This window comes from Spermophilus citellus (genome assembly GCF_964194105.1).
Source record: "Spermophilus citellus genome assembly, chromosome: 16".
In the NCBI taxonomy this organism is placed as follows: domain Eukaryota; kingdom Metazoa; phylum Chordata; class Mammalia; order Rodentia; family Sciuridae; genus Spermophilus; species Spermophilus citellus.
In genome coordinates, this window is record NC_138196.1 from 68,748,606 (window position 1) to 68,764,834 (window position 16,229).

At 35.8% G+C, this 16,229-nt stretch overlaps 1 protein-coding gene across 4 annotated transcripts in view; it reads right to left on the reverse strand.

The window, feature by feature from the left end:
- The window catches only part of KLHL2 (kelch like family member 2), a 103,188-nt gene that overhangs the window by 60,388 nt on the left and 26,571 nt on the right, over positions 1-16,229 (reverse strand). For all 4 annotated transcript variants that reach the window (XR_014019122.1, XR_014019123.1, XM_081269178.1 and 1 more), the window contains exon 4: positions 6,130-6,251. Coding sequence is in view for 2 of the 4 variants with exons in the window: in XM_081269178.1 (XP_081125304.1) it covers positions 6,130-6,251 (122 nt within the window). In the remaining 2 variants the exon portion in view is untranslated. The remainder of the gene's footprint in view (positions 1-6,129; positions 6,252-16,229) is intronic.

The window sequence follows — 16,229 nt, forward strand, 5'->3', positions numbered from 1 at the left end:
CTTACTGTCCTAAACATGGTATGCTCCCCTAAGCATATTCATGCTTACCAAGCCTTGACATGAGCCCCAAAGCCCCAAATGACAAGTCCCAGATTCTAGGCTTGCTGTCCAATTGCCTATAGGAAGACTCTCCTAACTTTAGTTGACTCTATCTATCATGATAATCATCTAGTCCCTACCAAGTCTCTTTGCAGATAAGCTAGAAAATAGGAGCTATAGGCTTGAATCAATTTGCACCCAGGACAGCTCTTTCTGGATCAAAGACACAGTAAGCAGTCTAACAGTAGGTACCACCGCCACTAACACCATGACACTCCCACTGCCATGCCCCCAGAACTAAATTTGTCACTCACTCTTGAACATTTTAATTTGGACTGTATATTACCCTCAGTTTTAAAAATGGTTATTAAGTGCTTGTTCCCTTAGGTCAGTGTTCCTATTCTTAGTCCCACTCATTTCTGGCTCAAATTCTAATCTCAACCAGGTTTTTGGTGAGGTCTATGTCTCACTTTTACATAAACCAGTTATCTCATAATTATTTATGTTCCACAAGTTCTTATGTGAGGAATAATAGCATTATCCTTTTATAGACAATAAAAAATGGTCAAGGAGGTTAACCAATTTGGGCAAGGTTACAAGTCACTGAAATGCCACAGCTAAGATCCAAACTCAGTCAAGTATATATTTATTACGCTCTGTTCCCTATTCATTTTTTGTAGCACCAAGACTTGATACTTAGCAGATACTTCACCAACATTTGTTTAACTGATAGGTTATCTTAAATGTCTGGTTTTTAAAAATCTAATGGGAATTTCATTTCAGTGTTTACCTATGTAATACAGAAATACACACAGCAAAAGCACCCTTTGCCAACCTCCCCTTAATCCATGTCCCTAATTAATCAACTCTTCCCATGACCTCAGAAAAGCGTACCCTGTAATATACTTGCACATATTTGCTCTGCCAGATGAGCTGTATTTTACCAACACACACACACACACACGCTGGATTTGCTACCACATCTATTTATGACAACTGTACTTGTTATTAAAATTACATAATTTAAATGAATATATGTAATCCAATAAAATGTGAATGGAAAAAGAGTTGTTTCTATGAAAACTAAGCTGATTGCTTTAGAGTGCACAAAAATAATTTGTGTATCAAAGTAGGTGTAGGAGAAATGAAAAAGAAAGTATAGAATTCAAAGATGACAATGCATTCAGGTTTCTTTTCAAGTGTCTCAGTTTTTGCTATATTTTTTCAAAAACTGGAAAATTATAGTTCATGCAAGATTATGGTTTGGTTTGTGCAAGAAAGAACATGTATGTCTCCAATCACTTGATCGTGCTTAGTTTTAGAATAAAAGATTGATATACAGTTGTACATTTATATGTCTTAGGTTAAAAAAATATCTAGGATATGCACATATTCTTTTTCAATGATTTTCCACTTAATAGTCTTTTATTGATTAAGTCAGATTAATTAAATTTTTTTATTATGCCAGTGGGCCTGGTATCAGGTAAGACCCTCTATGCAATATACTCCTTTTAGGAACACTACATGGATAAAACACTATACAACATCACTTCTAGCACTTCAAAAACAACCTGTTTTACACCAATAAAACGAGATACCCTATGCTGAATTTTCTTCTGAACTGAAGTTTTGTTAAAAATTCAGTGCATGTGTTACCAATAATTATTTTAAATGTCTCTTGAAACACTCATCTGAATTCTGTTCCATTTCTAAAAAGATGAGATACTTCTGTCTCAAATAATCCTTACTTGTGCAACACAGAAGTTTCATGAACTGTTCAAAGCCATTCATTCAAAATTATCTGATATTTCTTAAATTCTTCTGAAATGAAAAAGTATTAATATTGACAGTACTTTTTGACAAACATTTATAATATTAACTTGAAAATCAGAGCACCTCTTATATTGGCACTGTTTATTAAAATCCTTATCTTTGTTTTTCATACTTACATCAAGTGAAAAACTCTTGCCTATTTTTAGCAAGCCAAAACAACGATGCAAAAGCTGAGATGTCAAAATGTATGTAACAAAACTACAAATTTAGCAATGAAGTAAATGCTTTAAAAAATTCAAGATCTAAAGATACTCCAAAAATGTTCAAATAACTTTTGAATAATGAACAAATTTTTTCCATTACAAAGGTATTTATACTTCCAATTCACAAAATCTCTTAAATTTGTAAGCAATATCAATTAGTTAACAACTTCATAGCTGCTATGATGTTGAAAAAATACTTAACCTTTCTAGGCCTATTTCTTCTATTTAAAATTGGGTTAATACCTAACTTATATGGCATAAAAAACATCAAATGAGATACACATGCACACACACAATGCCAAGCAAATAGTTGAAGATATATACATTTGAAAATTCTGTTTAATACATATTCATATATACACATACACACATTTATATTTTTTTATATCTAAAGGCAAGTTTTTCTTCTGGTTTGTGTTTGTTCATTCATTCGTGGTACTGGGATTGATGGACCATGGTACTGTCTGTTTTTATTTTTGTTTGTGGTACCCAGGAGTACAAACCACTGAACTGCATCCCCAGCCTTTTTTTAAGACAGGGTCTCACTAAGTTGACCAAGTTGGCTTGAACTTGTGATCCTCCTGCCTCAGTCTCCCAAAAAACTGGGATTACAGGTATGCACCATCACTCCAGGCCAAAGTCAGGTATTCTAACAATGAGGAAGGAGCAACAAAGGTACACGAATTCTCTGAAAATATGCAAAGCTTGGTATACACAGGCTTACATGCCATTTCCTTAGGAAAGGGTCAACAGTTTTTCATCAGATTTTCAAAGGCATCCATGACTTCCAAAAGTTCAAAAGCCTACTTTATGGTAGACTTTAGCTTTACTTTCTCTATTCCCTGGATATATAAAGTTTATAAAGTTTGCTTGAAAACTCTAGAGTTTGTTAAATTTTAATTTACTCAGCAGCAACAAGGAAGTTGAATTAAAAGCATAGTCACAGGGGGCGGGGTTGTAGCTTAGCTGTAAAGCACTAGTCTAGCAAGGCACTGGGTTCAATCCTCAGTACCACATAAAAATAAATAAATAAATGTCCAACTACAACTAAACAGATATATATATTTTTTTAAAAAAAAGCATAGTCATGATAAAAATGTTTTTCTTCTCTCTTTAGAAAAACTAAATTACTATAAATTTGTTTAGCTCAAATTATCATCCAACTTGGCCATAAATAAAGTCAAAACCCAAACTTTAAAAACCTAGCAAAAAAAAAAAAAAAATCAGTGAAACACACACACAAAATCAGAGAAACCTGAAATAGCCTTATTGCTTACATAACACAGTAACACTTGTTCCTTCGTTGGAGTTAATTTTTGAAATTACTCATTCCCTCATTCTGACTCAAAGTCAACAGCCTTCACTTCAAACAGCTATGATGTTGTTTCAAACTTGTATAATAAGGAGATCATATGGTGCCATAGAAGGGAACAAAACCAGGAATCACAGAAAGAAGGGTTATGGTGCTGTGCTAACTCTAGGGCAGGTGGAACTCAGCATCCTATCGTGCTATTTGTTCTCCAGAAAAACATGGAAATCCCAAAGACACTTGCTTCCTTATGTTCTGCACTTTATTATTAAAATAGAAACTTAAAAAAAAAAGGACGTCACCTAGCAAAAGATTTTATTCTAGATCTAATGAGAAAATATATCAACAACAATAAATATTTGAATTACAGAAAATTCTGTCCCCACTTTTAGCACTCTAAAGAAATACACACTCAGAGCAGTTGCACTGTAAGGCATAGTCATTTAAAACTTCAGCTTAACATTTTAATAACACCAGATAACTCACTCTACCATGCTGCTCCTGTACTTAAAAAGTGTATGGCACTTTACAAGAATTACTTAAAAAAGTATAGACAGATAAAACAGAGGCAAGAGCAGTTTGGTATATCTTGATATGCAAAATTTCATTTTTTAGTTCATTGGAAAATACTTGTTATGGAACGGGCAGCTTATTTTAAGCAGTTTTATTTCTAAACTGCCTTTTCCGAAACAAGTGCGTTTCAAAGGACTATTAAAATAGGCTTTACATACGGATATCCCTATGCTAAGAGACAATCCTCCCCCTCTAAAAAAATAAACTATACAAATGTTAAGAATTTTTAACAAGTCTGCCAAATGCAACTCTTAGAATATATTTCTATAAGAGCTAAGCAATGTAAATAAAAGGCAAATTAGCATGGCAAGAGGTTTTCTGAAAGGCTGTGACTAATATTTCAGAATAAAAATGTGATCGTTATTAAAAGAAACATGAGAGTTTTCTAATTCCTAATAGGCCATTGTCCCCATTGTGAGAACTACTACAAATAGCATTCAGGGCTGAACTCACAGTTTGGTCTCTTAGGCCTAAATCATCTTTAGCAATTTTCCCCCATGTGGCCCATTATGTGAATCAAAGAACTCAGTAATTCATTTGATGAAGGTAGATATAGGACACAATTAGAGCCATGCATGCACTAAAATCAATAAAGAAGAAGCAAAAAAGAAACCAAGATAAATTCTTGTTGAAAACAATGCCCCAGAATCCAGCAAATAGTTGGACTACATGAAAAAGTCCAGAATGAGCTGTCATGTCAATACTATGATTTCAGGACACATCCCAACATGTTCTTTCATGCTAACCAACATTCATCTAGCATATGATTAATATAACTTTATATACCACCCCAATATTCATGGAGGTTTTTCAAATGCTTTACCTCATAAACAGGATTTCCAAGCAACAGCTACTGAGACGAGCTGGAGACATTATCCCTGCCCATATTTCACATTTAACAAACCACAGCATGTCTTAGCAAGTTCAAACACAAACTACAAATATTTTGTGGTATATTTCAATTAGCTAGAAGGGCTAAAAGATTAAACCCTGAAGTCCTATTTGTGCAAGCAGAATTTACAAATTATTTAAGAATTTACTTCTAAGTTCTTTCTATTGTCTTCAAAACACAGTGTTCCAACTAAAAAGAATATAAATAAACACAAATATTTTGAAGGCAATTTGGTATCCAATTTAAGGAATTTAGCCTATGAAATTTTTGAATACAAATATCAAAACATCCATTCACTATAGCATTTTTATAAAGGTGAAAAATCACACATGCTACCACCATATGGGCTACCACCCAAAAGAATGATCCAAACCTACAGGTATTATAATATTAAAGACCAAAATACTTTGTTCAGTGAAAAAAGCAAGCCATAGACCAAGTACAAAAGAAACATAATTATCACGTAAAGAAAACTCTGTGTGTGCGCACACACACCTTTGAATGAATGCATAGGAAATGGTCTGAAAGGATTCCACTCTGGGGAAGAAGAGTAGATCAACATGTGTAGGTTAGGATAGGTCAAAAAATCCGAGGAGGAAATTTCACTTTTTATTCCACATCCATTTGTATTATTTGGAGGGGGGAATATATATAATGTTTTTTAAGAAAGAAAGATACAGTGTCAATTTTTAGCTAAGTTGCAGAATTACTTAAAGAGAATAGCAAAACAGAGAAAAAAGACCACTGGCGGTCAAAAACATCCTTTCTAGACTTTACCCTTCAAAAGAATAAAGAAAAATTCTGGGCAGTATCAGTCAGTAGTGATAAATGAATATGACAGTATTTTCATGAAAGAACAAGCAGCAACAATAAAAAAATTTTAAAAAAAGAACAAGCAATACTCCAAATACTAAAGGATTTGTAACTCAAATCTTTTTTTTTTTTTTAATATTTATTTATTTTTTAGTTCTCGGCGGACACAACATCTTTGTTGGTATGTGGTGCTGAGGATCGAACCCGGGCCGCACGCATGCCAGGCGAGCGCGCTACCGCTTGAGCCACATCCCCAGCCCCTAACTCAAATCTTTAAGAATACAAAAGATACTGAAATCACAAACATTATTAAAAAGATGCAATCATTCCAAATGTCCCTTAGAATTACAATCTAAACAACAAATCCTGCTACTTTGGTACAAAATATATACTGTGTGGGTATGCTTTTTTGATTTAAAAAAACTGCATGTACAAAGAACTAAAAGATGTAAAGTGTTCGCTCTTACCTGTACATTTTCTTCTGTAACCTGAATTTCTGCAGTGTAAACATAATCAATTAGCATCCTCAGGGTCCAGCCGTCCACCTCTTTTATCCGAACTCTCTTTGCTCGGCTCTCACTCATCTCACCTAAAACACGAAGAAGTAAAGTGATGGTAAAGCCAGACACTGCTATGGAAATATCAGTGCCAAGACAGACGGATCCACCTTCTTGCCACACTCTGTATTAGGAAAGCAACATGACCAGCCAATTTTGCTACCCTAAAACACTCCCCTAACTCTCCCAAAAGCTTACCTGAGGCAAATCACAAAATTTACTTCTGCTACCCACTTGTACCTGAAAAATCGCGTCACAACAATGAACATGTCATGTGTCCAGTTGTGTGAACTACAACACCTGTTGCTGTATTATCAGTATCTGATGCTATCCATGCTTTTAAACAGTGTATTTTATGAATTTCTAGACATTACTAGAAGAAGAATGTCATTTCCTTTGGCTAATGGCAATAAGCACTTGCTGAAAAGGACCCACTTGGTTAGTTCATTCATGCAGCAAACAGATGCCTGACAGGAGCCTATGAGGCCTATACCAGAAACAGAGACTCAACCCTCAGTGGGAGATCAGAAGCCTTATGCAGGAAACAAGGAAAAAACAAATTACATAAGATGCTGAGATTAGTCAATGGCAAAAGCTTGTTACAGAGATCTTCCAGCCCACATTCAATTCCTGTTTGTTTGCAGTAACCTCACCCTGAGGTCATTTCCATACCAGTACTTAATACCATACTCAGGTACCCTTTTGCCACACTGCCTGACAAAAAGTGGCACAAGACTTCCTCCTAATACCCACTGTGGAAAGAAATAAGGAATTAGAACAAGAGGCAAAACAGAGAATGGATGAGCTCTAAGCGAAGGGGGCTTGAGGAAAATAGGAGTAGGTTTGAGGGTCTAAGGTGTATAACAAAATGGCCTAAGATATAAGAAGACACAAGCAGTTGGATGTGGAGGAAAGAAAATCTCAAATTTTCAAATCATAAACTAAAAAGGCAATCCAAGAATAATTCTGAGTGCCATGAGACACTCTCAGCAAAAAGATCTGCTTCTAGAATTTACTAGGTTTTAAAGTTAAAGAAGCTAGGTGTGGTGGTGCATGCCTCTAATCCCAGCCACTCAGCAGGAGGATCACAAGTTCAAAGCCAGTCTCAGCAATTTAACGAGGTCCTAAAGCAACTTAGTGAGACCCTGTCTCAAATAAAGAATAAAAAGGGCTGGGGATGTGGCTCAGTAGTTAAGCACCCCTGTATTCAATCACTGGTATGTACGTATGTATAAATAAATGAATAAATGAATGAATGAATAAAATTAAAGGCATAAAAAATGATGCCACCATTGATTTCCTTGATCTCAATCTATTTTTCTCCCACTAAAAAATTATAGTGACCTCAAGATTTCTTGAAAATTCATTTCTTTTTCAGATGTGGTGTGCTGTCAGTGATCATAAACTATCAGAAAAATCTATGGGACTTCATAATTACACAAAATTCTTTGCAAACACAAACCCTGGGAGGAAAGAAATAATAATCGTGATGTACATTTAACGGCATGCTTCCCCAGAGATTATCTGACAAGATCTCAGAAAGAAGCTATTCCTCTTAAAGCCAAAATATCTTGAAAACTACCCTGCTACTTCCCAGGGGGAAAACATTCATCTGTACTATAGGGAAGGGGGCTGTTAATGAGAAGGAACACATGGCCTATACAACAGGGAAAAAAAGAAACTGCAAATTCTTTTTCTTTCTCTTTAAAGAAAGAAGAGAATCGAGGAATATGGAAAAATAATTCATCTGTTTATATGGCACCTTCCTGTATTCTATATTTTGTGGACAGATGGGGTTTGCATAATCTGAAGTTAGGACACTATGGTGAGTCCCACTTGACTGTATACAGTAGGCTGTGTCTAACTACCTCATCTACAGGGCTCCTGTGAGGTGCAACGTCCTGCAGGGCCTGCAGCCATCTGAGCATAAAGCCATGTACCTAGTTCTGAGAGGCATGACTTAGCTTAGACGAAACAAAAGCTGACTTTAATTTACATACATGACTGAAAACACAGCCCCCTGCCAAACAATTTTTAATATTATGGATTTGGGGGTATTGGAGACTGAACCCAGAGATGCTCTACAACTGAGCCACATCCTCAACCATTTTTATTTTTTTGAGACAAGTTCTCACTAAGTTGTTGAGGCTGCCCTCAAACTGGCCATCCTCCTGCCTCAGCTTTCCAAGTCACTGGAATTACAAGCATGCACCACCATGTGCAATTTAATATTATCAACTTTAAGGTATAGCTATACTATGTACTTTGTTAGTTTGCATATTTCCTTATGTGTCATTTTTTAAATTATTTCCTCTGAAAATTTATCTGCTTCCAACAAATTCAATCTCAATTATATAGTGCTTTTAAAACTTCTTAATCTTTATTATTTCATATTAATTTAAAAAATAGTAATAAAAGCAAAAAGCTTGCCACCAACTGCATTAATAAATTAAAAATTCTAACAATTATGAATCAAAGCACATACTAAAGAGAATTGTAAAAGCTACTTATAACTAATTCTCATTGTCATTGTTACATAGTATCTTAGTTACTGCCCTTTGCTGTTTATAGAGGAAATCTTTAAACAGTATGTTTTTGTGAGATTTATATTTGATAATGCATTTTTAAAAAGCTAATGATAGTGCACAGTTTTTCCTGTACCATTTGTAACTTCTCACAATCTCCCAACACATTAGTCTTTTGTTTATCTGTTTTGGTCATATATCTCCAAACCCATAATTAGATAACTCTGAAGATATACTGAGATATCCACAGGGATACTTATGCTAGAAACCTGAGTAAGATTCATCTTTGACTCTCCCCTCTTCCTTACCTCCCAGTCCCATCAATCACCAAAGCCTGCAGAATTAGCCTCAGATGGATATGAAACCAGTTCCCCCACCTTCTCTCCATCCCTTCTACCACTGTGCCACTGGGGTCCTATCACCTCTTGCAACAGTACCACTCCCATTTCTTTTCCTGCTTCTTAGGCTAACTCCACAAATCTGACCACAACTCAAAATCCTTCAACTTCTCACAATTCAAGCACACCAACCCCTTCCATATCCAGCCTGATTCATTATCTAACCCTGTCTCTCTCCCTTTTAGACTTAAAATACACGAATAAAGAACTGCTTGTAGTTTTCTACACATACCAAGCAATTTCTCACCTTTGTTGAGCTTTTTCCTGTGGCTCTCCTGCCATGTCCCCTTCCCCAGGTTAATCCCTACACACTCTTCAAGATTTAGGTAGAACCTTTTCAGGTAGCTTTATCTGGGGGTACCCCATGGATAGGTTAGGCCTTTATCCTAGACACAGTTGGGTTTCTCATGCAAATCCACTCTCTCAAAATCAACTCTTTACCTACTTTTCCACACCTGGGTTTTTGAGCTTGCTATGGCAGTGCTTGACATACAGTAACCAAATAAATATTAGTTGAATGAATGAGTAAATAGATGAATGCAAAGTAAAATAAGTGCCAATTTAAAATGTAGCATCTTTCTAGGAATACAGCTCAGTGGTAGAGCATTTACCCAGCATGTGTAAAACCCTAGATTTGGTCACCAGTACCACCAAAACAAAAGAAGAAAGCAGCAGAGTTACTTAACATAATTAGTAACACATGTTAGTATTAATCTTGAACATGGGTACTCCAGCTATGAAGGATTTAAGTGAACAAATATTTATTGAAAATCCGCTCTACATTTCAAACTGAACTAAGCACTTCCACAAGCAAATACTGTGTCATCTCTACATAAAAAATGAAGTACTCTGAATTGTAAAAGCTTAAAGACAGATGCTATATATAATATATAAATATATATAATAAGAGATATGCAACAAAATATATACAAGTAAATAAATAAAAATATATATAATAAAAAGATAACATTGTATTAATGTGTAATATATACAATATATATGATATATATCTTCAGGACACTGAAATCCTGAACAAACTGGTAATTTCATTTATCAATTCTGATAGGATAAATGGAAAGTGAATGAATAGGTTTAGGAGGACAAACCCTAAGATCTAATTCACTAAAAAATAAATAAATAAATTAATTAATTAATTAATTCTGATTCCAATTTTTATTATTGTTTACCAGTAAAAAGTACTGGGGGGAAAAACACAATATAGAAGCTTTGACTATTCTGAATCCCTAAGAAATTAGAGACAAATTGATAACTATATTTAATAAATAAATTTTCTTCCATTGTTTTCCACTTGTCATTTAACCATTATTGCCCTTTTGTTCTTTGTGGTCTTGGATTACAAAGAAGCTACTGGCACACAGGTAATTTCAGTCTGCCAAGGTGGTCCCAAAGCCCCAGAACTCTCTATGGTGGTCTGCTACACAAACTCTACAAATGATTTAAGGCCAACATGGTAACCACATTCCCCAGTCAATTCTGTTTAGTTTGGAGAGCTTCTGGAAAGGTTTCCTAGCTCCTCAAAAGAGAGGGGGAAAAATACTCCTTCTGCTTCAAAATGTTGGTATTTCACTTTTGTAAGCACATTATTACATTCAGAAGGAGAATCAACCTTAGGATAGTATCTCTGTTGAGGAAAGCAGGGTAGAGAGAAGGAAACAGGTTCCTAAGGAAATTATCAAGCGGCAGATCAAGTCAGGCCTGGTGCCCAGCAACTTTCTTACTAAACCCTTTTGAGTGGTATTTTCTATTGCAGCCTGAAGCATTCTGAACTATGCTCTTTATGTACAATGTCCTATTTAATTTTTCTCACAGCCGTCATCGCTATCAGAAGTTATCTTTTCTGTACAAGTTTACTGACTTTCTAACCTTTCCTCCTCTCCCTGGGTAGAACAGTGAGAACAGGGATTTGTCTGCTTTGTTAATCTCTATGATCCCCAAAGCCTAGGAAAATGTCTAGCACATGGAAGAGGCTCAATAAATACTTCTTGATGAACAAAAGCAGAAATGTTAGACAAACATGACTACACATACAACTTTTAAAAACTGCATTTCTTAATCATTCAAATAATCATGTCTTTTCCGATTCTAATTTATCTTACTGAATCATGTTCATTGTGACAATAGTAATCGAAAAACACAAACAAAAATGATAGAAATAAAACTTTTGCTATTTCCCACCAGATTTCCGAAATTTTAGCCCTGTGGCACTAAATAAACAGCCTTTTAAATACCACCTTTATAACAAACGAGTAATCTAAAAACACAAGAACCCAATTTCATGCGTTCTTTCTCAAGTAAAGGTTAAACACGGCCTTGCTCTAAACAGGCTCACACTTCACAAAGTAAAACTGTGACTACATCATGGAATTATTTTTCACCTCCCTTCTCTACTCAAATACTTGGAACTACAATGAGTAACAGAATTCTATTTTAGGTATTTAATTTGAATGAAAATTTCACCTATGGTTTATGGTAAATTAAAAATAAGGGCCAAGAAAGAACAACTGCACACTCCTCATTTCCAAATAGGCTTGTCACCGGAAAACAACCTTGCCATGAATAAAAGAATATAAATAGACACGGTGTTTAACAGGATGGAAACATCCAAGGTCTGCTTCTTGAACTTATTATATTTTTTACAATAAAGTTTAACAAGGTTGAAACCATGAACAACAGATAAAGAAATAATGGGCTGGGCACAGCAGTGTACACCTGCAATCCCGGCAATTTGGGAGACTGAGACAGGAGGATTGAAAATTCAAGGCCAGACTCAGCAACTTAACAAGGCCCTGAGCAACTTTGTGAGACCCAGTCTCAAAATAAAAAATGAAAAGGGGCTGGGGCCGGGTGCAATGTAGCACACCTGTAATCCCAGCTCAGGTGGCTGAGACAGGAGGATTGCAAGTTCAAAGCCAGACTCAGCAAAAAAAAAAAAAAAAAAAAGCATGATTCTAAGCAACTCATGAGAACCTGTCTCTAAGTAAAATACAAAATTGGGCTGGGGATGTGGCTCAGTGGTCAAGTGCCCCTGGGTTCAATCCCTTGTACCACAAAAAAAAAAAAAAAAAAAAAAAATGGGTTCACATTCTGGCAAAAATCTGTATCATTTTTAACTAATCTCTATAAACTATTTACTATATAGTGGATTCAAAAACAGAAGAAAAATGTATAAAAACTGTCCAAAAGGTTAAGAGCACCTACGGCTTAAGAGCTCAACATCATTAGTCATTAGGAAATGCAAATTAAAACTACAATAAGATGCCACTTCACACCCACAAGAATGGCTATAAAACATTAAAAAAATATATTTAAAAAGACAGACAATAACACATGTTGGCAAGAAGGTAAAGAAATGGGAAACTATGCATTATTGATAGTAATATAAAATGGGAGAGCTACTTTGGAAAACAGCTTAGCAGGTTTTGTTTTGTTTTGTTTTGATACCAGGGATTGAACCTGGGCACTTTACTACTGAGCCACATCCCCAGATCTTTTTTTATTTTTTATTTTGAGATGGGGTCTCACTAAGTTACTTAACAACTTGCTAAGTTGCTGAGGCTGGTTTTGAACTTGAGATCTTCCTGCCTCAGCCTCCCCAGTCTCTGGGATTACAGGCATGCACCACCACACCCAGCAGCTTATCAGTTTTTTAAAACACTAAATATAAATTGACCATGTAACTCAGAAACTCTACTTCTATATATGTACTCCCAAGAAATATGAAAATCTATGTCCACATAAGGAATTGCATATGAATGGTCACAATAGCATTATTCCTAATAGCCAAAGACTGAAATAACATAATGTCCATGAACTGATAAATGAACAGTCAAAATGTGATATATTCATAAAGTGGAATACTATTTAGCAATTAGAAAGGAATAAACTTTCCTTTTAAACATATGGATGAACCTCAAAAATGCTATGTGAATACTGAGCAAGAAAAGGAATGCAGGAGGCATCACAATACCTGGTCTCAAATTATACTACAGAGCTACTGTAGCAAAAACAGCATGATCCTGGCATCAAAACAGACATGAAGTTCAACATAATAAAATAGAAGACAGAGAGACAAACCCAATTTATACAGCCATCTGATACTTGACAAAGGTGCCAAAAATATATGCCAGAAAAAAGATAGGCTTTTTAATAAATGATGCTGGGGAAACTGGATGTCCTTACTTAGAAAAATGAAATCAGACCTTTATCTTTCACTCTGCAAAAAAGGCAAATCAAAATGGATCAAAGACTTAGATATTAGACCAGAAACCTTCCAACTGCTAGAAGAAAACAGAGGGTCAATGCCCCATTGTATAGAAGCAGGCACAAACTTCTGCAACAAGACCCCTAATGCTCAAAAAATAAAACCAAGAATCAATAAGTGTGATGCCATCAAATTAAAAAGCTTCTGCCCAACAAAGCAAACAAGATAGTGAAGAGAGAGCCTCCAGAAAGGGAGAAAATCTTTGCCAGCTACTCCTCGGACAGGGGAATTATTATCCAGAATATATAAAGAACTCAAAAAATTCAATGCCAAAAAAGCAATAGCCCAATTAATAAATGGGTAAAAGAACTAAACAGAAATTTCTCAAAAGAAGAAACACTAATGGCCAAGAAATACATAAAAAACTGTTTAGCATCTCTAGCAATCAGGGAAATGCAAATCAAAACTACACCAAAATTGTATCTCATTTCAGTCAGAATAGCAATTGTCAAGAACACAAACAATAATAAATGCTGAGGAGGATGTGGGGGAAATGGTACATTTTTACATTGTTAGTATGACTGCAAATTAGTACAACCACTCTGGAAAGCAGTGTGGAGATTCCTCAAAAAACTAGTAATGAATCACCCCACAACCCAACTATTCCACTCTTTAATGTTTACCCAAAAGATCTAATATCAGCAATACCTTAGAGATACAGCAGCAGAATTCACAATAGACAAATTATGAATCAACCCGGATGCCCATCAATAGATGAATGGATCAGGGAAAAGTGGCATACATACACAATGAAGTTTTAATCAGCCATAAAGAAGAATAAAATAATGACATTTGCCAGTAAATGGATGAAAATGGAGAAAATCATGCTATGTGAAATAAGCAAAATCAAAGGTCCAATGTTTCTATCATATGCAGAAGCTAGAGCAAAATGAGGGAAAGAGGCAGTGGGGGAGAGATGGGATATCAAAGATAAAGGGATGATTAGTGGAACACAGATGTGGGAGAAGGAGAGGGAGGGAGGGAGGGAGGAAAAGGGGAGGATCAATGGAATGAATTTAACAAAGTCGTGTTATACGCTCATATAAAGATAACAAAGGGAATTTCATTTTTATGTATATGTAGAAGGAGGAAGTTTAATAGAGTAGAGGAGGAAGAATAGGGGAGGGAGGAAGAAAAGCAAAGGGGGGAATGGGCTTGAAATAAAGTTACTTGCATGTATGATTTTGTCAAAATGAAACCATTACTATGTATAACTATGATGCACTAATTTAAAAAAAAAGAAGAAAAATGCTATGTGGGGAAAGTGTTCTAAAAATGATTATTGAATTGTACACTCAAAATGGGTAAATTTTTATAGTAGTTTTTTTTTGTTGTTGTTGTTTTCTTTTGGTGCTGGGGATCGAACCTAGGGCCTTGTGTTGTAGAGTGAGGAAAGCACTCTACCAACTGAGCTATATCCCCAGCCCAATGTTTATAAATATATAAACTACACCTCAATAAAGTTGGGGAAAAAAACATAATTGAGACATTCAATTCACTTCCAACAAGCCAGAAGCAATAGCAGTTTAACCACAAGGAAAGCCTCATAAAGATGGCACTTTACTAGGAAATTCCTAAATTAGGCCAACATGTTCTAGATTGGAGCCTCTTCTTACAAACTCTAGAAAAGTGTCCAGGAGTAATAAATAAGATATAAACCAAGAGACTGAAGTGAACCACGGGACATAATACTCTGCCTTGCTCAGTTCATTAGTAGTGAGATCAGCCTCAGCTGAAGGAGCCCTCTCAAATTACTTCCACTTGGCTCACAGCCCTCTGCTATCTTTTATCCATTTCTGATTATTTAATTCTGTTCAGGAACAGCAAAACTGCATGAGACTGAAAAGTGAGGGGGACTCCAGCCTCCTCTCTATTTCCAAGACACATGGAAAGTTTTCCCTAAGTCCATTCTTTCCACACGGCCCTTCGTACAGTTTGGATCTGGAATGTCTCCCCAAAAACCTCATGTGCAAGACCCTGCCGTAATGTTCCGAGGTGAAAAGACTGAATTATGAGGAACATTACCTCACTGGTGTTAATCCATTTGCTGGATTAATAATTTGAATAGACAACTGCATGGTAACAGCAGGCAGGTAGTACAGGGCTCAAGGAAGCAGGAAACTGGAGGGGTGGCCTTAGGAACTATACCTGTCCCTGGCCCCTTTCACCCACCTCTCTACCTCCTAGTTGCCATGAGCTAAGCAGCCTTCCTCCATCATTCCCTTCCTCCAGAACGTTCTGCCTCACCTCAGATCCAGAGCAATGAAGTCCTCCAACCAAGAACTGAGAGCTCTGAAACCGTGAGCCAAAAATAAACTTTTCCACCTTTAAAATTGTTCTTGTTAGGTGCTTTGGTCACAGAGACAAAAAGCTGTCAAACAGTGTACTGCACTGACCTTCTGTGTACGTGAAACATCAGAACCCTTCTCTCAATGCTGCCCATCACAGTCCGTACCACATGTGCCACTGGTGTGGGAACATAGTCTATACACACTATTACCTATTTTAGATGTGCACATCTCATTTCCCCAACTATTACTGGGGCAGGAAACACATTCATATTGATTTTGTATTCCTTGAAGTATTCTGTAATATGTTAGGCACAAGAAATATGTAATAGTCTTGAAAGTATAAATAGCTTTCTGTTTTTGCCTTTTGTCATCATTTTATTTAAATTTGTATTTTCTGTTTGGTGTACCAATACAAAAATGATTATAAATTCACTGATGGAAGAAATAACTTCATTGCTTTATACATCAGTACAGTTATCTTCCCCATCAAAGGTTTTACTTTTTATGGTTTCAG